This window comes from Delphinapterus leucas, chromosome 15 (genome assembly GCF_059928025.1).
Source record: "Delphinapterus leucas isolate spDelLeu-1000000601 "Yukka" chromosome 15, BTC_Dleu_Yukka2, whole genome shotgun sequence".
Taxonomy (NCBI): Eukaryota; Metazoa; Chordata; class Mammalia; order Artiodactyla; family Monodontidae; genus Delphinapterus; species Delphinapterus leucas.
This window is the reverse complement of record NC_143143.1, coordinates 36,597,240-36,617,543: the sequence shown is the minus strand read 5'-3', so window position 1 is coordinate 36,617,543 and position 20,304 is coordinate 36,597,240. Positions and strand designations below refer to the sequence as shown.

The 20,304-nt window shown below is 62.5% G+C and overlaps 2 protein-coding genes across 12 annotated transcripts in view; one reads left to right on the top strand and one right to left on the bottom strand.

Annotated features, from left to right (window-relative positions):
- Window positions 1–13,815, top strand: part of TSC2 (TSC complex subunit 2) — a 37,296-nt gene extending 23,481 nt beyond the window's left edge. The window contains exons 25-42 of one of the 11 annotated variants that reach the window (XM_089896380.1): window positions 138–232; window positions 1,379–1,507; window positions 2,945–3,106; window positions 3,256–3,408; window positions 3,547–3,659; window positions 4,206–4,421; window positions 5,763–5,966; window positions 6,671–6,739; window positions 7,999–8,129; window positions 9,070–9,569; window positions 9,834–9,909; window positions 10,174–10,260; window positions 11,187–11,373; window positions 11,573–11,712; window positions 12,837–12,915; window positions 12,985–13,076; window positions 13,166–13,264; window positions 13,413–13,815. In XM_089896380.1, the coding sequence (XP_089752506.1) occupies window positions 138–232; window positions 1,379–1,507; window positions 2,945–3,106; window positions 3,256–3,408; window positions 3,547–3,659; window positions 4,206–4,421; window positions 5,763–5,966; window positions 6,671–6,739; window positions 7,999–8,129; window positions 9,070–9,569; window positions 9,834–9,909; window positions 10,174–10,260; window positions 11,187–11,373; window positions 11,573–11,712; window positions 12,837–12,915; window positions 12,985–13,076; window positions 13,166–13,264; window positions 13,413–13,583 (2,703 nt within the window). In that variant the 3' untranslated portion in view covers window positions 13,584–13,815. Of the gene's footprint in view, window positions 1–137; window positions 233–1,378; window positions 1,508–2,941; window positions 3,107–3,255; window positions 3,409–3,546; window positions 3,660–4,205; window positions 4,422–5,762; window positions 5,967–6,670; window positions 6,740–7,998; window positions 8,130–9,069; window positions 9,570–9,833; window positions 9,910–10,173; window positions 10,261–11,186; window positions 11,374–11,497; window positions 11,713–12,836; window positions 12,916–12,984; window positions 13,077–13,165; window positions 13,265–13,355 lie in introns of those variants that run through there. The other 10 variants (XM_089896378.1, XM_089896374.1, XM_089896372.1 and 7 more) reach the window with 10 other exon arrangements.
- The window catches only part of PKD1 (polycystin 1, transient receptor potential channel interacting), a 49,493-nt gene continuing 41,345 nt past the window's right edge, over window positions 12,157–20,304 (bottom strand). Inside the window, exons 35-46 of the mRNA XM_022594510.2 lie at window positions 19,095–19,207; window positions 18,811–19,013; window positions 18,541–18,735; window positions 17,988–18,127; window positions 17,509–17,621; window positions 17,104–17,251; window positions 16,853–16,978; window positions 16,411–16,585; window positions 16,041–16,331; window positions 15,833–15,967; window positions 15,453–15,758; window positions 12,157–15,357 (exon numbers count right to left, since the gene is read on the bottom strand). Of these exons, the coding sequence (XP_022450218.2) occupies window positions 14,884–15,357; window positions 15,453–15,758; window positions 15,833–15,967; window positions 16,041–16,331; window positions 16,411–16,585; window positions 16,853–16,978; window positions 17,104–17,251; window positions 17,509–17,621; window positions 17,988–18,127; window positions 18,541–18,735; window positions 18,811–19,013; window positions 19,095–19,207 (2,419 nt within the window). The 3' untranslated portion in view covers window positions 12,157–14,883. The remainder of the gene's footprint in view (window positions 15,358–15,452; window positions 15,759–15,832; window positions 15,968–16,040; window positions 16,332–16,410; window positions 16,586–16,852; window positions 16,979–17,103; window positions 17,252–17,508; window positions 17,622–17,987; window positions 18,128–18,540; window positions 18,736–18,810; window positions 19,014–19,094; window positions 19,208–20,304) is intronic.

Below are 20,304 nucleotides of genomic sequence, written 5' to 3'. Positions count from 1 at the left end.
CACCCTTGTCCTGGGCCTGTAGCTCTTCCCAGGCTCACAGTGTACCTGGGCTGGCAGGTGTGGAGGGAAGAAGCCTGTGGGTGCCTGGAGGGCCAGTACCTTCTGGCCTGCGGCTCAGGTCTGCTCCACTCTGCCAGGGTCTGCGCTCCAACGTTCTCCTGTCTTTTGATGACACCCCCGAAAAGGACAGCTTTAGAGCACGGAGCACCAGTCTCAACGAGAGGCCCAAGAGGTGCGGGGCCTGTGTGGGCGGACCTGGTGTCAGTGGGGCAGGGCAGGCCCGCAAGCTGTGGCCTGTGGCCAGCATGGTGCGTACGGGCTGGGACTGAGGGCATGCCCTGCGCAGACCGTGCTGGGCTCCAAGGTGCCCTGGGGTTGTGAAGCAGGGCGGGGCCTGAGAAGGCTGCGAACGCCCCACACGTGGCTGGAGAGGCCAGCGCTGCTCCTCAGCAAGCCGGTTGCTGTGGCCTGCGGTGTTGTGGAGCCTGCGTGCTGGGTCGTGGCCAATCCTGCCTGGGTGACAGGCGAGTACAGATTTGCTGAGTTGGAGATTGAGGTGCTAGTTCTAGGGTGTCAGGTTTTGGGACTGACTCCGCTGAACAAGCCCAGGGTTGCATCAGGGCAGCTGACTCCTGAGAAGCCAAACACCTGGCCTGGATGGGAGGATCCAGGGTCCACAGTTGCCCAGCCTCGGGCCAGGGTGGCTTGTCCCCCGAGCTCTTGCCCAGCCCATTGCTAATGGGGGACATGCTCTTCTTCATCACAGCCGCTTTCGCCAAATCTGAGAAGAGCCGTGCTAGGCCTTGTGGTTTCGTTTGCATTTCATTTGAACGGCTGCCCCCCTTCCTGTCCCCCACCTTCCTGTCCAAGCTTTTTTGGCTCTCCCTAGGTGGGAATACGGCATTTTCCAGAATGACCACGTCAGTGTGACCTAAGTCAGAAGCTGTTCTCTCAAGGTCCTGGTGGCTGGGGCCGGGGCCTTGAGCTAAGAACTGACCTCTTTTTGAGCTATGACCTTCGGGGCCTCAGCACCTGGTCCCGAGCGGGTGGGCGGGACGCCTGGTCAGCACAGCCTGGAATCTGCCGTGCGATGCGGTCCACACACATTTAGTTTGCACTAATGTTCTTTGTTTTGGTATCATGCGTGAAACCTTACTTTTTCTGTCATGTTTACAAGATGTATTTTCATGCATTTTTGTTTTCTGTTTCTTCCCCCTGCTAACTGACCTCTGGCATGGTTTTTTGTTCATCTCACCCGTGGGCTCTCCATCCTGACCCTGTGGCCTGTGACCTTTCCTCCTCATCCCTCCAATGGCTTGTTTTCCCCTCCCGGGAGCTGGGCTCTCTGGGGCTTGGGCCTTCCTTCCTCACCCGGTAGTTTGAGGATAGCCAGACCCCCAAAACAAGGCTTGAATAACTCTCCACCCGTGAAAGAATTCAAGGAGAGCTCTGCAGCCGATGCCTTCCGGTGCCGCAGCATCAGTGTGTCTGAACATGTGGTCCGCAGGTAGTGGGCTTTGTTGGGTGGGGGGCTCAGACCCTGGAGCTTGGCCCGTGAAGTGGCACTGCCAGGCGGGAGCACCCGGGTGGCGGTGCATGGGGCTGCTTGCATGACCTCATCTCCTGCCCACGCCCTCCCTGGCCAGAGCTGGAGGAGAGCCCAAGTGGCAGCCCTCAGGCCGCAGGGGCCCGTCCTGCCAAGCCCTGCCCTTGGGCCCGGGGAGCCTGGTGGAGAGGGGTGGAAAGGTTGCATTCTGTCACCAAGGCTCGTATGGGTGCGGGCTGGCTGCACAGCATACTCAGAGGCCGGCCTGGGAGCCTAAAGCAGGGTGACCACCGTGAGATAGAGGGTGTCCAGTGGCAGCGCCCACAGGCCTGTCCCTGGTGGTCAGGGGCCTTTGCAAATGAAAGCAGTGCCCATGCAGGTCAGGTGGGGACACACTCTCCAGGGTTCGGCTTTTCTTTCATATTCTCTTTAGTGGACTTTCTTCTTGAGCTTTTTTTCTAGAAAAGGTCTGTTTTCTGTTGTAGCTGAGAGGGAATGGGGGCTTTTGTGTAGGTCAGTGGGCTGGGGGCCAGCCTGCGAGAGGCCGGGCAGGGGAGGCCTGGCCTCTCCAGGGGTGCAGTCTCATCACTTCTCCCTGCTGTGTCCGGGTGCAGGTGTGGGCTCTGGCGGGGGGAGGGTTATTGCTTCGTGCCGACAGGCCAGGCTGCACTGTCTCCTCACCTGGAAGCTCCTTCAGGCCTCAGTGTCCCACAGCTCGGAGACCTACCCGCTTGCTGACGCCTGACTGGGGCTCCAGCCTCAGGCTGGCTTCCACCAAGTGGGGTTTGACTTGGTGGGGAGCTGGGGTTGGGGAGTGGTCAGTGAGGCTCTCCTTTCAGCTCTTTTCCAACAAATTCTTTATCATGAGCAAAACTCGGCAAAGGGAGTATGAAATTTGTATCAGAGTGAAACCTGCACAAGCCCCTCCTCCTGGTCACTGGGGCAGGGCCGGGGCGGCCCAAGTGTGTGGGTGAAGAGCCTCACACAAAGCCCAGACCCTTCCTGTCCTCCATGGGAGGTGGCCCTGTGGGCAGAATGCAATCTTTGTCTGTGTGTCCTGTGGTCTCTGTGTCTCTGCATGACTACACTGTTCTGCCACAAAGCCATCACCTGACTCTTCTGCGCTTCGGTGAGGGGACAGCCTGTCTCTCCCCATCTCCTAAGCCTCTGCTCCGATGAGCGGGCCTGGGTCTCTCCCATGAGCCCCTGTCTGCCCACCCCCTGGGATGATGTGTCCACTCGGTTTGCCAAGCTGTGGCTCGACTGGCCACACGCCCTGGCGGGTCTTTCTGAGTGCAGCCCTCTCAGCACCTGCATGCCTTGAGCTTTGGCCCCGGTGGTAGATGGCTCGGCCCCCACCTGGCACCCTGACCTCGCCGTGACTCCTCCCTCCAGCAGGATCCAGACATCTCTCACGAGTGCCAGCTTGGGGTCTGCAGATGAGAACTCAATGGCCCAGGCTGACGACAACTTGAAAACTCTCCACCTGGAGCTCACAGAGACGTGTCTGGACATGATGGCCAGATACGTGTTCTCCAACTTCACGGCGGTCCCCAAGAGGTGCAAGTCGGGCTCCAGGACTGGGGCAGGGCCGGAGGGCAGGGCCTAGCTTTTCTTCTATGACTGCACTTGGTCAAAGGGGCAGCAGGAGAGGCACATGGGACTCCTTCCTGCGGGTGAGGTATTGACCAACACTCCTATGCTTTCAGGTCCCCCGTGGGAGAGTTCCTCCTGGCAGGTGGCAGGACCAAAACCTGGCTGGTTGGGAACAAGCTTGTCACCGTGACAACGAGCGTGGGGACTGGGACCCGGTCTCTGCTGGGCCTGGACTCAGGAGAGCTGCAGGGGGGCCCAGAGTTGAGGTGACCACCTTTCTGCCCCTGCCTGCCTGGCCTTGATGGTGGCTGTCCTGAGCCCAGGCCTGCATGAGACAGTGTCATGCTGGCCTGGAGCCCCTGGAATACCTTGGTTACGCTCTGTGGTGACCCTTCTGTCCTCAGCTCTGACCCCAGTGTGCACGTGAGACAGACAAAGGAGGCACCAGCCAAGTTGGAGTCCCAGGCTGGGCAACAGGTGTGCCGTGGAGCCCGGGACCGGGTCCGCTCCATGTCTGGTGAGCCTCTGCCCACCCTGCCTCCCTCCTGGGTGCCTCTGCGAGTCCCTGTGCTCAGGAAGGTCCTGGGAACTGAGGATCAAGGTGGCTGGCTTTATTTAGGCCTGCTCCAATTTCTGAATAACTAGAGTGCTGTCTGTGAGCCCTTGTCACGGGGTTGGGGCGTGGGGGGACATGACCTTCTGTGCAGCTGTGGCACGAGGCCTACTTGCCGCTGGGGGCCTGTTCTCGTGGTCAGTGTTTCTTATGAGCCCTCAGCAGTCCTGGCCCTCAGCCCAGCTCACCCCTTGAGCTTTTTACTCTGCTGTAGCTGAAATGAGCCATGGTCTGACTATGGGACAGGTGATGGGGGCCCTTCCTGCTGCCCTGGGTCCGCCAGGGCCGACACTGACACTGGAAGAGGGCCATGCCTGGGGATGGCCGAGCTGCCTCTGGGCACTAGCTCAGGGTTTGGCCAGCCCAGGCCCCAGGTGGAGCAGCCAGGTCTTGCCAGTGGCTTTTCCACTGGGTAGTGGTGGTCACCAGCCCTCCTGCTCTCCTCCTCAGGGGGCCATGGCCTTCGAGTCGGTGCCTTGGATGCTCCAGCCTCCCACTTTCCTGGCAGCCCCGCTTCCCCGGGCTCACAGACTGCTCCAGCCAGCAAGCCCGAGAAAGCCTCAGCTAGCACCCAGCTACCGGCACAGAAGGAGAAGACAAACCTAGCGGCTTACGTCCCCCTGCTGACCCAGGGCTGGGCGGAGATCTTGGTCCGGAGACCCACAGGTACCCCAGGGGTGGACCTGCGCTCAGCTGTCCTGGGCCGCTGTCAGCCCATAGTGTGGGACAGTTACATAAAGACTCTGGACACACAGGAGCCAGTGGCAGGCAGACTGGGCCACGGGAGCAATTTGGAGGTGACTTTTGAGCCGAGTCCCCAGAGAGGAACAGTGAGGGGAGGTCCCATGGCTAAGTGAGGAGAGGGTCTGTCCTGGTCTGCTCAGGCTGCCATAACAAAGCACCACAGACTGGACAGCTTAAATAACAGAATTTATTTCCTCCCAGCCCTGGAACCTGGAAGTGCAAGGTTAGGTTGTCGGCAAGGCTTGTTTCTCCTATGGCCTCTCTCCTTGGCTTTTAGACGGCCGTCTCCTCACTGCATCCTCATGCGGTTGTCCCTCTGTGTCTTAATCTTGTTTTAAGGACACCAGTCAGAATGGATTAGGGTCCATCTGTGCGGTCTTATTTTACTTTAATCACCGCTTTAAAGAGCCTGTTTCCAAACGCAGTCGTTTTCTGAGGTCCCAGAGGTTAGGGCTCCAACACGTGAATTTGGGGGGACACAACTCAGTCCACGACAGGGCCATTTCAGCCAAGGCTCAGAGCCTGGGAGGAATCTCAGGTGCAGTGTGGGGCCAGTGGTGACCGAGTGGTGAGGAGAGGGATGGGGTGCTGGCCCCATGGAGGCCTTGCGTGCTGGGCCGTGGGGCCATGGGGGTCGGGGCAGGGAGAGGCTCCTCGTGTGTGTTAGCCCAGTCCTCCCGGTTCCTGTGAGGGAATGGCTGTGGGGGAGGCAGGAAACCAGGTGGGCTGGGAGGAGGTGGACTGAGGTCAGATGAGATGCTGGGATGTGAGGCTGCTCAGTGAGGAAGGTCAAGTCCAAGCGTGGTCCTCTGGGCCTGGAGGGGAGAGTGGACAGAGCCTAGAAGCCTCTCTGAGCCCCACCCAGAACCCCCCTTTGGGGAGGAGTCTGCTGCGCTGAGTTGCCTTGGCTGTTCCCCCTCTGGCCCTGAGCCTGGCTGAGCCTGTCCTGAGTGTGGGAACTGCCCTGGGGCAGCAGGTGCTGTGAGCTAAGGGCCCCTCGTGCTTGTCACTGAGGCTAGTGACCACTGGTGGCTGCCCTGACCTCAGGGCTGGGGCAGGGGGACTGGGGGTGGGAGCGTCAGGGCAAGGCCAGGGGCGTGCCTTGCCTGGTCCCCCCACCATTACTCCCTGGTGGAGCACGAGGCATGTTCCCTAAAGGCCAGCGTGGCTGGGGCTGCCTGGGGAGGTCCGGGAGGGGATGGCTGTTCGGATGCGCTGGGCCCGAGCCCTGAGCCCTGTGGGGTGCTGGCTGCCCCTCTGCAGGAAACACCAGCTGGCTGATGAGCCTGGAGAACCCACTCAGTCCCTTCTCCTCGGACATCAACAACACGCCCCTGCAGGAGCTGTCCAATGCCCTAATGGCCGCTGAGCGCTTCAAGGAGCGTCGCGACACGGCCCTGTACAAGTCGCTGTCGGTGCCGGCGGCCGGCTCAGCCAAGCCCCCCCCACCCCCACGCTCTAACACAGGTGAGTGCCGGCCTCTCGCCCACGTGGTGTGCCCTGTCTGATGGCAGATGCGCCTGGGGTGGGGTCCTGAGCCTTGGTGCTGCCAGCCTCAGGCATTGGGAGAAGGCTGGCCGTGGGGGGATGCCCATCTCCAGAGAGCGGGGACTGCTCCTGCAGGGGCGACCTTCTTTGGAGGCGCGGTACCATGAATCGGTGGGCTCAAGGCCCTGCTCAGCTGGCCCTACTCATGGGGTGGACACGGGCAGGGCCAAGCGAGGCCTTGGTTCTGCACCCTCCTCGGGGTGCCTGGTGCCAAGGGTTCCAGGAGGCTGCCACACTTCTGCTTGGGTTTGGGTTTGGGTTTGGGTTTGGATGCGCCGAGCACACCTGAGCCTGCCTGCGCCTGCCTGCGCTCTCATGGCCCTGCCCAGCTGGGCCCATGCTGTCCTTCAACCCCCGGCCTTCCCTGTGGCCAGATGACACTTAGAGGCTGAGGACCTCTACTCATGAGAAGGAGGGGATGCACTCCCGCCAGATGTCCGCTCAAGCAGCTTGGAGAGCTGGGACCCGTGTGTGCCACACCCGCCCCTCCAGCCGATCGCTGGCCCTCCCCTCTCTCTCTCCAGGCTCTGGGTCTGTGCAGGACTAGTGGTGCCTGTGTTCTCTGCTCGACCTGTGCGTAGTCTCTCCTTCTGCTGACTGGCCGCTCACGGTTTCCCTTGCAGTGGCCTCTTTCTCCTCCCTGTACCAGTCCAGTTGCCAAGGAAAGCTGCATAGGAGCATTTCCTGGGCAGGTATTCATGCGTCTCTTTAAGGAAAGCGGTGTTTGCTGCAGAGCACCACTCTGCCCCCTAGATGCTGACTCATCGTCCCTCATCCGCTCACCCCTCCATGATGGCACCTCAGCCTCTCGTCGCCCTCTGGGTGCAGGGCCCTGACTCGCATGAGGACATTGGTGCCGAATGCATTTGCTTTGCCAGCGGGAACCCCCACTGTCTCGCGCTTTCATGGCTGAGCTCTGTTCCTGAGCCAGACAGGCCCTCCTAGCCCCTTCAGGCCTGAGGAGGTGACCTTGGGCAACTGAACCCCAGAGGCCGACGGAGGATAGCTCTTGGGGTGCGAGCCTGGCTCCTGGCCTCGGCCGAGCTGCCCCTGCCCTGGCCTCTGGTGCTCTGACTGGCTTTGTGAACCCACAAATTGGGACGTGTCTACCTTTCACAGTAGGCTGGCCGAGGGCCTTGCAGACCGGCTTCTGGCCCGTGACTCCCAGGCCCCGGCGGGGAGGGTGTGGCCTGCTCGGGGCTCCAGCCACCCGGGCCCTACTGCATGGGCAGGAGCCAGGTAGGAGCGTGCAGTGGCAGAGGGGCTCTTATGGGCAGCTAATGGACTGCGCGTGTGCGGGGCTGCGTGCGGGCGGCGCTAACTCGGTTGCTTCTTCTCACCCCCCTTGCCCTGGCGCTGGCACAGGAAACACGGCTTGGGGGCGTCATGCTCTCTCCTAAGTGCACCCGGCTCGGAGTCGGCCTGGACTCGGAAGGCGAGCCTCCACTCTCCAGAATGGCTCCCGAGCCTGTGTTCCCACACAGGGACTTTCCCGCTGCAGTCTTTCGACCGGGGCCAAGCAGGGAGGAGCTCTGGCTTCTCCCCAGTTCCTGAGGGCTGGTGTAGGCATGCCCTCCTCCTGAGCCGAGGCCCCGTCTCAGGCAGGGGGCGGGGGGCGGGCTTCCTCGTGGGAGTCCGGCCTGCCCTTGCCCACCTGCCTTGCTGAAGGAGCAGAGTTGGCTTCTGTGGATACTGGGGTGGATGGGTGGGGACTAGAGGAGCCAGATGTCCTTTCATCCTGACCCCTGGGAGCCCATGTAGGAGACACCCTGTGTCAGGGCTCATACCCAGGGTGCTCAAGAGTACCCTCCTCCAGCTGGCTCGATGGGAGGGGGTGGCCCTGCTGGGAGGCCACTGTGCCCTCTCGTGGGGGAAAAGCTGGTACCCCTGAGGCCACGTGAGCTCCTGGCGGCCGGGCTGGCACCCAGCAGCACCGTGTGTGTCTTTCCAGACTCTGCGGTAGTTCTGGAGGAGGGAAGTCCAGGCGAGGCTAGTTTGCCAGTGGAGCCCCCCGAACTGGAAGACTTTGAGGCAACCCTAGGCACAGACGGGCGCTATCGGCACGCTGAAGCTTTCAGCAGGGTGAGTGCAGCTGGGGACCAGAGCCGGCCCGAGGGTCCCTGTTGGTGCTGCCATCTGGACCTCCATGGCCAGGCAGGCTTCTAGACCTCAAGCCCAGCTACTGAGGGGGGGCGGGGTCGGGTGGGAGGCGGGGGCTGAGGCAGGGGCTGAGTCGGGGGTGGGGGCAGGTGCGGGACCTCCACCTTAAGCTTTGTGGCACATCACTGATTTGCTCTGAACTCTAGAAAGTTTTTCCACTGTTCCGCCCACCCCATCCCCTTGCCTTTTCTTATCTAAAAAAACGGCTAGATCTTCTACCAAGTCCCTGCTGTAAGACAGTGTGGGGTTTTCCAGTGGTCTACCCAGGGATATAGCTTCTCATTGCTGGTATCCTTTCGTCTGTGAGGTTCTTGTCTCCTCTGCTGAGCGTGGGGCACAGGGAGGTGCTTTCAAGGGATGGGGGGACCATCAGTTCGGTGCTGGGCAGCTCCATGGCCCTGGGCTGGAGGATGGGTGGGGCCTTGTTGCCTCCAGGTGGGGTCAGTGGTGCCTCTTTTTTTTAGTATATTGAATTTTCATTGTTGTCTTTTTTTTTTTTTTAATTTATTTTTGGCTGTGTTGGGTCTTCGTTGCTGTGCATGGGTTTTTCTCTAGTTGCAGTGAGTGGGGGCTACTCTTAGTTGAGGTGTGCGGGCTTCTCGATGTGGTAGCTTCTCTTGCTGTGGAGCACAGGCTCTAGGCGCGTGGGCTTCAGTAGTTGTGGCTCGCGGGCTCTAGAGCACAGGCTCAGTAGCTGTGGCGCACGGGCTTAGTTGCTTCGCGGCATGTGGGATCTTCCCAGACCAGGGCTCGAACCTGTGTCCCCTGCATTAGCAGGAGGATTCTTAGCCACTGTGCCACTAGGGAAGTCCCCTCAGTGGTGCCTCTTGATGAAGATTTTCTTTGGATATACTCTTTACAGTCATCTTCGACCTCCAGCCAGGAGGAGAAGTCATTCCACACCGAGGAGTTGGCTGCTGGGGGGATCCCCATCGAGCGGGCCATCTCCTCTGAGGGCTCCCGGCCCTCTGTGGAGCTCGCCTTCCAGCCCTCGCAGCCCCTGAGCAAGTCAAGCTCATCACCTGAACTACAGACCCTGCAGGACATCCTTGGGGACCCTGGGGACAAGGCTGATGTCAGCCGGCTGAGCCCTGAGGCCAAGGCCCGGTCACAGTCAGGGATCCTGGACAGGGAAGGTGCTGCCTGGTCAGCCCCAGGCGAAGAGAGCCAGGGCCAGGGTCCCACCCAGCCTGAGGGTCCCTTGCCTTCCAGCTGTCCCCGCTCCCCCAGTGGGCTGCGGCCTCGAGGCTACACTATCTCTGATTCAGCCCCGTCACGCAGGGGCAAGAGGGTGGAGAGGGACGCCTTCAAGAGCAGAGCTGGGACCTCCAATACCGAGAAGGTGCCAGGTATCAACCCTAGGTGAGCCTCGCCCTCCTGGTGGGAGTGCCCAGATGTTCCCTGTGGGGACGTGGTGCCTGAGGGGCCCAGGACAGAGCAGGCTGGGGTACAGGTCTGCACATCCTCTGCCCCGTGGGTGGTCGGAGCCACAGGAGAGGGTAGCTCCTTGGGTGATGAGGCTCGGGCCCTGCTGCTCTCCACATGGGCTATGACCGTATTGGCTGAGACCCTGGACCTGGGCTTGTAGCTCCAAGCCCAGCCCCTATCATCTCTCTTCCCCTGCAGCTTTGTGTTCCTGCAGCTCTACCACTCACCTTTCTTCGGTGATGAGTCCAACAAGCCAATCCTTTTACCCAATGAGGTAGGCGGGCCCTCTCTCCCCTCAGGGTCCCCTTGGAGCCTGGCTGGGGGTGCACAGTGGGATGGTGCCCCAGGGCTGGGCAGTGGGGGCTATAGCCCAGGCTTGTGGAGGGCTATGGCCTCAGGTCCCCATGGCAGCCTGCAGTAACCTGCCTGCGTGAGGAGAGGCCTCTCCTGGACAGGCATTGGGCTGGGGCTTGCTGGGCAGGGCTGGTGGTAGGGGACAGCCTCTGCCCTGGGCTCAGGCAGGGCTCTGTGGCTACAGTCTTTTGAGCGGTCAGTGCAGCTCCTTGACCAGATCCCATCGTATGACACACACAAGATCGCCGTCCTGTACGTGGGAGAAGGCCAGGTGAGGCTGCCAGGCTGGCAGGGGCCAGCCTGCATGCTGGGCAGAGCTGGGCGTCCACCCCACCGGGGTGGGGGGGTCTGGGCCCTTGTCCTCCGCAGAGCTTGGTCACTGCAGGGCCGCTGGAGTGTCGGGTGCCCATTGAGCTCCGTGCCAGGGATCCAGGAGTGAGAGTGACAGGTAGTGTGTGAGCACGTGGTGCACGGAGTGGCGAGGACTGAGGAGGAGGAGGAGGTGGCGCGTCCAGGGAGCCTGCGCAGGTGTGAGCGGCACGCTTTTCATGTCGCTGATCCGAGGGAGGTGACATGGAGTGCAGACGTGGAAGAAGTGAGGGAGGCGAGCGCACATGCAGGTGGGGGCGGCATAGTGCGCTCCTGGGCCAGCGCAGAGGGGAGGGGTGCCGGGCGGGGTGGGGGCGGTTGGGGCGGGAAGTAGTGGGGCTGTGGTGGGAACTCGGCACCCAGTGAGATGGGAGGGCCTCAGGTGGTTCCAAGCGAAGGGTTCAAGTTGACTCGACCTGAGTCTCAAAAGCACCCTCCGGCTGAGGCTGAGAACTGGCAGAGGTGCGGCAGTGGGTGGAGTGAGAGGCAGGTTGGGGGAGCAGGGACAGAGGGGTGCCGAGGGCTCTGAGTGTGTTCTGAAGCTGAGCTGGCCCAGTTTAGTGACAGGCTAGTTACGAGAGAGTGGGGGAGCGGGGTGACACACCTGGGCAACGACGGGAATGAAGCTGCCTCACCCTGAATGAAGCTTCCTCGCCACGTCGGGTTGATGGCAGAAGTGGGGCTGTCTGCCCAGCCACACCAGTCACCCCTCCTCTGGGTTCCCAGCAGCAACAAGCCCTTGGGGTCCTGAGAGCCAGGGAGGGGCAGCATGTGGCTGGGAGGTGGCCTAGGAGCAGGTGCCACCGTGCCCCGCTTGTCTCCCTGCAGAGCAACAGTGAGCTCGCCATCCTGTCCAATGAGCATGGCTCCTACAGGTACACAGAGTTCCTGACGGGGCTGGGCAAGCTCATCGAGCTCAAGGACTGCCAGCCGGACAAGGTGTACCTGGGCGGCCTGGACGTGTGCGGCGAGGACGGCCAGTTCACCTACTGCTGGCATGACGACATCATGCAAGGTGTGTGCCCTCCCCCGCCCGCTCCTCCCGGCTCCTGCGGGCCTTCAGGAGCCTCCGGAGAAACCTAGCCCTCCTCTCAGGGGCACTGAGGGCTGCACCCACTGCCACCTGTCCTGGCCCCCAGCCTCAGCCTGAGGAGCCCTCACTGGCACCCTGCCTGGGTTGGCGCCACCCCGCTCAGCTCCGCTCCGCCCTGCAGCCGTCTTCCACATCGCCACCCTGATGCCCACCAAGGACGTGGACAAGCACCGCTGTGACAAGAAGCGCCACCTGGGCAACGACTTTGTGTCCATTGTCTACAACGACTCTGGCGAGGACTTCAAGCTCGGCACCATCAAAGTGAGCAAGGGGCCCAAAGGGCAGGTGGGCGTGGATCTGGGCCCCAGGCCCCCAGGCTGGAAGCCGGATCTCTTTGGGGAAGTGCCCCCTGTTCTGTGTTGAGCAGAGATAGCGAGCTTCGCTAGGTCAGCGTTGGTGACATCACGACCCGCTTGTGTAACCCCCTGAGGTGGCGGGCCCCCACCTGGGCCGTGTCCTCTTCTGTGATGAGGACACCCGTTTCCTCTTGGAGCCGTGCACTGCTGTGGGTTTTGTGCGACTGTGCTTGGCGGGTGCATGGCAGGTGGTGGGTACACAGCGTTTGCTTGTAACAACCCTGAGCCCTGTCCCCCAGTCCGTCCCTCATGTCGTCGCTCAGCGGTTGGGCTGGGCCTGGTATCACCCGCTTTCCTAGAGGAAGTCGCTGGGGCTCGAGGTCCCGTGGGGAGGAGGCGGGCTCAGTGCAGGTGGCTTGTCACGGGGTGGCCATGTGTGGATGAGCTGCAAGGCCGAGTGGGCAGGTGCCTGGCACAGCCCAGGGTCTGAGGTGCCAGTGCTCAGGGGCGTTGGGATTTATTCTGAGTACATTGAGCAGCCTTGGAGGAAGTCACTGAACACAGACCCCCTGGGGTTTGGGGCAGAGACTCTGGTAGAGGCAGGAGTGTCTGGGGAGGCCGAAGTGGGCCTCCTGCATTGTAGAGCTGTTGGCGGTGGGGGGGGGGGGGAGGATGACGACACACACGCACACACACACACGCACACACACGGAAACCTCGGAGGGGCCTGAGGTGTGGATGCTCCGTGTGCCATCCTGGGCGGCCCAGGAACTTGCAGAGCTCCACATGCTGCTCTCAGCCAACAGTGAGGCAGGTGTCTGCTGGGCAGCACAGAAGCCCTGGGCAGTGTGGAGGGATTGGGAGCTGTGTGACCGTCTGGCTTATGCAGGCTGTACGTGAGGCAGTAGAGGGGTGACAGGGTGGTGGCCCCCAGGCCAGGTGAGGAGTAAGTGTGGGTGTGCAGGTGGTGGCTACATGTGCTGAGTTAGCGAGCATCTAACCAACAAGCCAGCTGCCCTCCTGGGCTAAGTGTGGGGTGGCAGAAAGTGGCCCTTGGTGCTGGGGTGACCCCTGCTCTTGTCCGGGCAGGGCCAGTTCAACTTTGTCCACGTGATCATCACCCCCCTGGATTATGAGTGCAACCTGGTGTCGCTGCAGTGCAGGAAAGGTGAGGCGCAGGGCCAGGTGGGGAGGCACCCGGGGCTCTGAGCCCCACATGAGTGCTGTGTCTCCCCAGACATGGAGGGCCTCGTGGACACCAGCGTGGCCAAGATCGTGTCCGACCGAAACCTGCCCTTCGTGGCCCGTCAGATGGCCCTGCACGCAAATGTGAGCAGAGGTGGCCCCCGGGAGGTGGGTGGGACAGGCCCACAGGTGCCACCTGTGCAGGGCTCACTGTTCTGCCCTCCCCGCCCCAGATGGCCTCGCAGGTGCACCACAGCCGCTCCAACCCCACCGACACCTATCCCTCCAAGTGGATTGCCAGGCTCCGCCACATCAAGCGGCTCCGCCACCGGGTAGGGAGGTTGGGCCGTGGGCATGCTGGGCATTGGGGGTGGGGGCGCTCCCTCAGAGACGTGATGGCTGACTGGGGGTGCTGGTATCCAGCCTGGGGAGCATGGGTCGCCCCTTCTGGACTTGCTGCCGAAGCTCCCTCTCCCTCAGATCCGTGAGGAAGCCCACTACTCAAACGCCAGCCTGCCCCTGATGCAGACTCACCCTCCTGGCCACGCCAAGGCCCCCACGCAGGCCCCAGCTGAGTCCACGCCCACCTACGAGACAGGCCAGCGGAAGCGCCTCGTCTCCTCTGTGGATGACTTCACTGAGTTTGTGTGAGGCTGCACGGGGGCTGGTGCCTGGTCCTGTTGGGGTTTCTCTGAGATGCTGAGCACGTGCCTGGGCTCCCCCAGCTGTCACCTGAGCAGCCGTGCTGCCAGACTCTCCCTGCCCCCATGAGGCACACTGGGTGGTATTTATTTGTGCAAATAAAGTGCTGGTGTGGCCCAGGCCTGTGTGCTTGGACACAGACACCGGAGTGGACACAGACACTGGAACGGTCAGTCAACTTATTTATTTGACTTCGTCTGTTGGGTGGGGTGGGATCAAGGCTGTAGCTTTGGCCATGCCCACTGGAGTGGGGAGGGGGCCTGTCAGGCTGCTGTTGGGGCCTTGCCCTCAGGAAAGCCTCACATGTGCACTGTCATGCTCACCTCCCCTGGCCCGGGAGCCAGCCCCCGGGGAGAGATCTTTCCCCCTACCCACCCTAGGGCCCCGTGCCATGCACTGGTGCTGCCCCTCACCCAGACCCACCAGCAGGCCTGGGCAGGGGAGGAGAATAAGGCCATGGTGGTGACAAGAAGGGCCCGGGGTGGTTGCACCCCTCCAACCGTTCTCTCTGCCCAGCACCTGCCCAAGGCCAGACTTGGAGCCAAGAAATGGCTGTTGCTTCCCTAGCCGTGTGGGCAGGTGTCTGGGGAGGGAGGCCAGCTCTGCAGTCCCAGCTCCCCCTTAAGGTGGGTGACAGTGGGCACAGGCTGTTTCAGCCACCAGGCCCCTTGGCCCTATTGAAAAATAAAAGCGACGTACAAAAATATATACATTTTAACCCCACATAAATTACTGACAGACAATAGACACACAGCGGCAGCCGGGGAAGCGGCAGCTGGAGGTGAATGCACTCAGCAGGGGGACAGAGGAGGTAATAATTTAGGGGGGGAGGATGACAGGAAGTGCAGGTTCCATCCCCCATAGCCTGGATCCTTAGCAAGGGGGAGATGATGTCTGCCCAGGAGGTGGGGCCGGGCACAGCCCGCTGTACCTGAGGACTTGGGAAATAAATTAGCATCTCAGAGGCCGGGCACTCAGTCCAATACTGTTGTGTCCTCCCACAGGGAACTGGGGAGGGGACCCTGGGTCCTAGCTGGCCACGCGGCCTCTTTAAAGTGCTGAAGCCCACAGAGAGACACAAGTGCTGCCTGCTCTCTGGGGGACCTGCGTGCAGCTGTTCTGCCTGGCCTGAAACCTCGAGGGTGGCAGAAGGTAATAATACTGAGCGGTGTCTGCTCTGGCTCTGAGGGGCCAGAGTGAAGCCACAGGCCCACCCCAGAGAAGAGGCATGAGCCCAGATCCCCTGGGACTAAGTGCTGCTGGGGTGGATCTTGTTCTTGGCCCGCAGGGATGCCCTGCTGGGGCCTATAGCCAAGCCAACGCCTCCACTGACCCGGACAAGGCGGCTGGGCAGGACTGGCCTCAGGCCTGGGGAGGGGCTAGGGGGAGGTGAGGCTGTGGGCCCGCTGCTCCTGCGGCCATGCAGGCTCTGCAGCCGCTGCTCCAGCTGGTAGACATCCTCCGTGGCCTGGTTGAGTCGGTCAAACTGGGTGAGTAGGGCCTCAAACACAGCTTGGAGACGGGAGGGCTCAGGTTCGGGCTCCCCTCGGGGCCCTGGCCGGCCCAAGCCCACGCTCAGCCCATCCAGCTGGCTGGAGGAGGTGGAGGGGCGGGAGGCGTCGGAGCCTCCGCTGGGTGGGGGCACATCCGGAGAAGACTTGGAGCCCCTGGATGAGCGGGAGGGCAGGGGCTCCATCCCTTCAAAGCGGACTTTGTGGCGGAACTGGGGGCGGCACAGGGGCTCGGTCAGTCCGGCTGCGCCCTGGGCTCAGCTGGGCCCAGGGTGCGTCCCTCTCCCCCCCACTGGGCCGTACCCACCTCCTTGACTTTGCTGAAGCCCATCCAGAGGCGCAGCCGGCGCAAGAACAGTTCCACCATCTCGTAGTCCTGCGGCTCCCAAGCTGGGCGGTACAGCTCCCCACGCAGAGCATGGTACCGCCACCGCAGGAGGACTGCCCCCAGCCTCAGGGCACCCCACAGCCGCAGGGCCCAGAGCCCCGTGCATAGCACAGGGGACAGGCGCCAGGACTCCGCAGGGCACAGGGCAGGACCCCCAGCCTCGGGACACAGCACCAGGAGGGCCCGGGCAGCGCTCCGAAGTGAGTCCACGCAGGAGGAGACCAACTGTGGGGAAGGTGGCATGAGTGAGGCGCGGCCTGGGCTAAGCCACCCTCTCCGATGGCCCCACTGGCACCTACCAGGACAGCCAGTTGCGCGTAGGCCACGGCGAGCACCACCAGACCTAAGGCCGCCCCCATGAGCTCTGGCAGGGCCCGGCACAGCGTCTTGCCGAAAACCGACCACTGGCGCACAAAGCGCAGCTGCTGGGCAGCCTGTGGACAGAGGGCATCAGCCGACCGACCCCGCCAATGCCGGCTCGCCCCGGCACACCGGCCCAACACTCACCTTGACCAAAAGCAAGAAGAGCAGCGAGGCGGTCAGGCCGCGGGCCACGGCGCTCAGCTGTGCCACCTGCTCGAAGCTGGTAAAGCGGCGCGGGCGGCCGCGCAGGAAGCGGGTCCACTGGCGGTCAGCGGCGCCCAGCTGGGCCAGGCGCACCAGTGCTGCGGCCGCTGTCAGCGCCACCAGCAGCCACCGGGCCCAGGTCCCAGGCCGCGTGGCGCGCGCACGCCCCTCCCTGCGCCAGGCGCGCACCTCAGCCGCAGAGAAGTACACAGCGAACAGCAGCAGGCTCACCTGTGAGGGCGGGGCAGGGGAGGGGTCAGGACAGGGGCGGGGCCATCCGGGGCCGGGGCGGGGCTGGGGCGGGGCCTACCGAGGTGAGCAGCGGCAGCGAGAGGCCGGCGCTAAGGCGCCGCAGCGCGAACGGGCGGACGCTGAGCGCCGCTACGGCGTGTCCGGCCGCCGGGAACTCCAGGCGCAGCGTGACGGCGGCGTGCAGCCCCACCGCCGGGCTGTAGTGCGTGAGCTCCACGAACACTGCACGGCTCCTGCGCGGAGGGCCCGGAGTCAGACGGGGTGGGAAGGAAGGGGACGCGCCAGGAGAAGACGATGCGCTCGCAGAAGAGGCTTGGGGGCAGGTGTTGGGAGGGTGAGGCGTGTACTGGGGAGGCCGCGGGGCTGCAGGAGGGCTCGCTGGGCTCCTTCAGGGGATGATAAGAAGCAGCGAAGCTGGGCGCAGGAGTGAGCCAGCCCGCAGATGTGACCGACGTGCACAGTGGGCGGGGTTCGGGAGGGGCTGAGGGCAGGGCGCCCACCTGTTGTCGATCCAGTTGTGCAGCTGCAGGAAGCCCAGCTGCGCGCGGCTCTCTTCCAGGCTGGGCCCCAGCTCCTGCACGTAGCCCCCGCTGTCATACACGGCGCAGGAGCCCCAGTACCAGACGCTGCCAGGGAGGAGGACAGTGTCTGAGCCGGCGCCATGCAGAATGTGGGAGTGGGCTGGAACGAGGGGCTCCTCTGGGGAACTCCCCCTGCCCCCTGGGCACCCTGACCTGCCCTCCGTGCTCACCCCAGCAGGTCTGGCGCCGAGTAGGCCCACATCTCAGAGCCGTTGTGGGCAGCACTCCCCCAGCCAATGCCGTAGTCGCTGGTGCTGAAGCCCCCTGAGGCTGCTAAGCACGTAGGGGCCCCTGAGCCAGGCGGGTCCGGGCAGAGCGCTGAAAGCAGAGGGCTGGGGAATGAGCCCGGCCAAACCAGGAGCATTGACTGTTCACCAGCCTCCTAGGCTGAGCTCTATGGGATCTCACCGAACCCTCCCAGCAACCCAGAAGATAGATGTCACTGTCTCACCTGCACATCGAGAAACTGAGGCAGGGAGGTCACCCAGCTAAGGGAGTTGGAACCAGACCCTGGCCAAAGGCTTCTCTTTGGAAAAAAGGATGGGTAAGTGGCAGGGTGCCCCACCCCAGCTCACCTTCCTGTAGCCGCACCTGCCGCAGTCGTGGGGGCCCCAGCTCTGGTCTGGACGGGTTCCCGTGGATGTAGGGGAGCAGCACGTGGGACATCCACGGCCAGAACTCATCAGACCTGACCACACCAGACAGAGTCACATGCTCCATCCTTCAGCTTCCGGTGCCCACCAGAGGTCAGAGGCCCAGACAGCATTGCTACTGCAGCCCCGGCCCAGCCAGGGGGAGGCGGCCAGTGCTACCCCAGGGGACGAGGCACAACCTGGTTCCTCAGCCAGGGTGTTGAGCAGTATCTGTGGTCTCTACCCATTGTCAGCAACACCCACTCCAGTTCTGACAACCAAAAATGTATTGAGGTACTTGTACCCAATATCCCCTAGGGGCTGGGTTGGACCAAGGGCGGGATCAAGGTGGACCCTGGTCAGCATCAGCACCACCCTGGCCAAAAAGATAGACCTGTGCCTGCATATCGGGGTGTCCATACCGGGTGATGGCCAGGAAGGCCTGGCTGTCCAGCTCCTGCTTGATGGCGCTCTGCAGGCGGTAGGCATGGTCGTGGCACGAGGTGTCCCCATAGTTGGCCAGCAGCGTCACCAGCAGGAAGAACATGTATACCAGAAGGCCCTGGGGGGCAGGGATGACCCGGAGTCAGCCGAATCCTGCCTGCCCCCACCCCACCCATGACAGAGCAGGGCTTCCGGACGCTGGGCAGCAAAGTGCCCACAGCCAGGGGGCCTTGTGCTAAGAGCCAGGCCTGGGGGCAGACGTGGTCCGTGAAGGCCAAGGAGCCGCACCAGGGCCCAGTGAGGCCAGGAAGGAGCAGGCATTTGAGTTGGGCAGGAGGATGGGCCAGGAGGTGATGGGAGGGAGTTGGGGCGGGGGCTGCAGAGCCCTACACCACCTGCTATAGGGCCTTTGGTGGTCAGAAAGAGGGTGCAGGTGAGACTTTTGAGAAAGGCAGGACCTCCTGGAAGATGCTGCCCTGGCCAGGAGGCCAGAGAGGGAGGGCAGGCGCTGGCTGCGTGGCCTGAGCTCACCCTCAGCATCCTGTGCAGCCGCTTGACCTTTCGGGCTTCCTCCTTTGCCAGGAAGAGCGCAAAGCCATGGGGCGGCCGCACGCGGGGCACACGCTCGCTCACGGGCGTCACGGCCGGGCTTTCCACCAGCGTATCATCCTCATCAGGGTGCAGCCGCTTGGCCACCAGTGAGAAATACAGAGCTTCCAGCAGGACCTGGACCAGGGCTAGCATCAGAGGGGCCCATGGGTGCCAGAGGCTGGCAGCCTGGTCCCCCTGCATCCCACTTACCTTGAGTGGCTCCCAGCAGAGGAACGAAGCCAGGAAGCTGGAGCTGCTTGAGAGGAGCCACATGACAGACACGCTGGGGGGGAAGCCAGCGCCGACCCACCCTGACACCCCCACGGCCACGGCCACCAGGAGCAGGCTGAGCCCGTGGGCCAGGGGCGCACACCAGGCCGGCAGCAGTCGTTTCCGCAGACCCTCCACCAGCCCTGGGGAGGCAGACACAGACAGGTCACCAGCAGCGCAGAGGAAGGGGTGGGGAGGGCCAACCTGGGGATTCGGGAGCGCACCTGTCCTGGACAGCTCTGCCGGCTGGGGCTGCTCCCACGTCAGGCTTGGGCTGGGCAGCCCCCTCTCCCCTGGCAGCATCAGCGTCTGATTCCTCTCACCAGGGGCACTGCACCTGAGGCACAGGCAGAGGGGAGCAGCCAGCACTCACCTGTCGGCCCACACGCCACCCAAGGCGCGGCCAGCCCACCTCTCTGGGCCCGTGCATTCCCTTCCCCTGGTCCATGGAGAGAGAGGACACTGCCCCAAGCCAGGTGGAAATGGTGCTGAAGGCCAGAACACCACTGGTCACTCTGGGGAGGGGCCGGGTCACCTCCTCCGGGACACGGTCCTCGCCTCACATCACTGTGACCTGTTGCCCCTCCGTCCTGCCACCGCTCCAGCAGCCATCGCCCCCCACAGTGCCACCATCCGGCCTCCAGCCTGGTCCGCCAGCCTGATCTCTGTGCCAGCAAACCAGGCCTCCCTGCACGCGAAACCCAAGACCGGCTTCTGGACAAGGAAACGTACATGTGTCTTTCACATGCCGAGCTGCCTGTCTCTCCCGGTGCCACCAGACCTGACCTTCCGGGCTCCAGAGCTGCTACAGAGAGAGGGCAGCTACAGGAGCCAGAGCAGAGAGGAGAGAAGGGGGAGAAAGAAAGAGGGAAGCAAGATGGTGACAGCCATGAACTGGGGACAAAGTGCACACACTTAGCAGCGGGTCTGCACCGCTGTGCCCTGAAGAGAATGGGCCTCCAGACACGCCTGCCGCTGAGTGGCGGCAAACCTTTCTGGTTTTGTGCGTCTCCCAGGGAATAAAAGGCATTATGGCTTCTGGAGGTGGGACAGTACAGAGAGAACAGACATGAATATACAGGACACACTTTTCTCTTGAAATGGATTTTTCTGATTATAAAAGTAGCATAAACTATTTGTAGAAAATAGATTTCCATCATGCAAGGAACAGTAGTGTTAATAGTTATTTCTAGTCCTTTTTCTCTATGTGTTTACATTTTACATGCAGATAGAAACAAGTCGTATCGGGATCAGTGGTTCAGCTAGAATACATAGAGTTTGACATTTGACTCTAAGCTGCAGGAGAGCAAAGGCTATGTCTGATTGGGTTCACTGATTCCTTCGGTCACAACCAGCATGACGTCCCCTAACTAGATGCCAGGCCCTGCTCTACGCACTGAGAGACGAGCACAGTCCATGTGCATGTCATGTGCA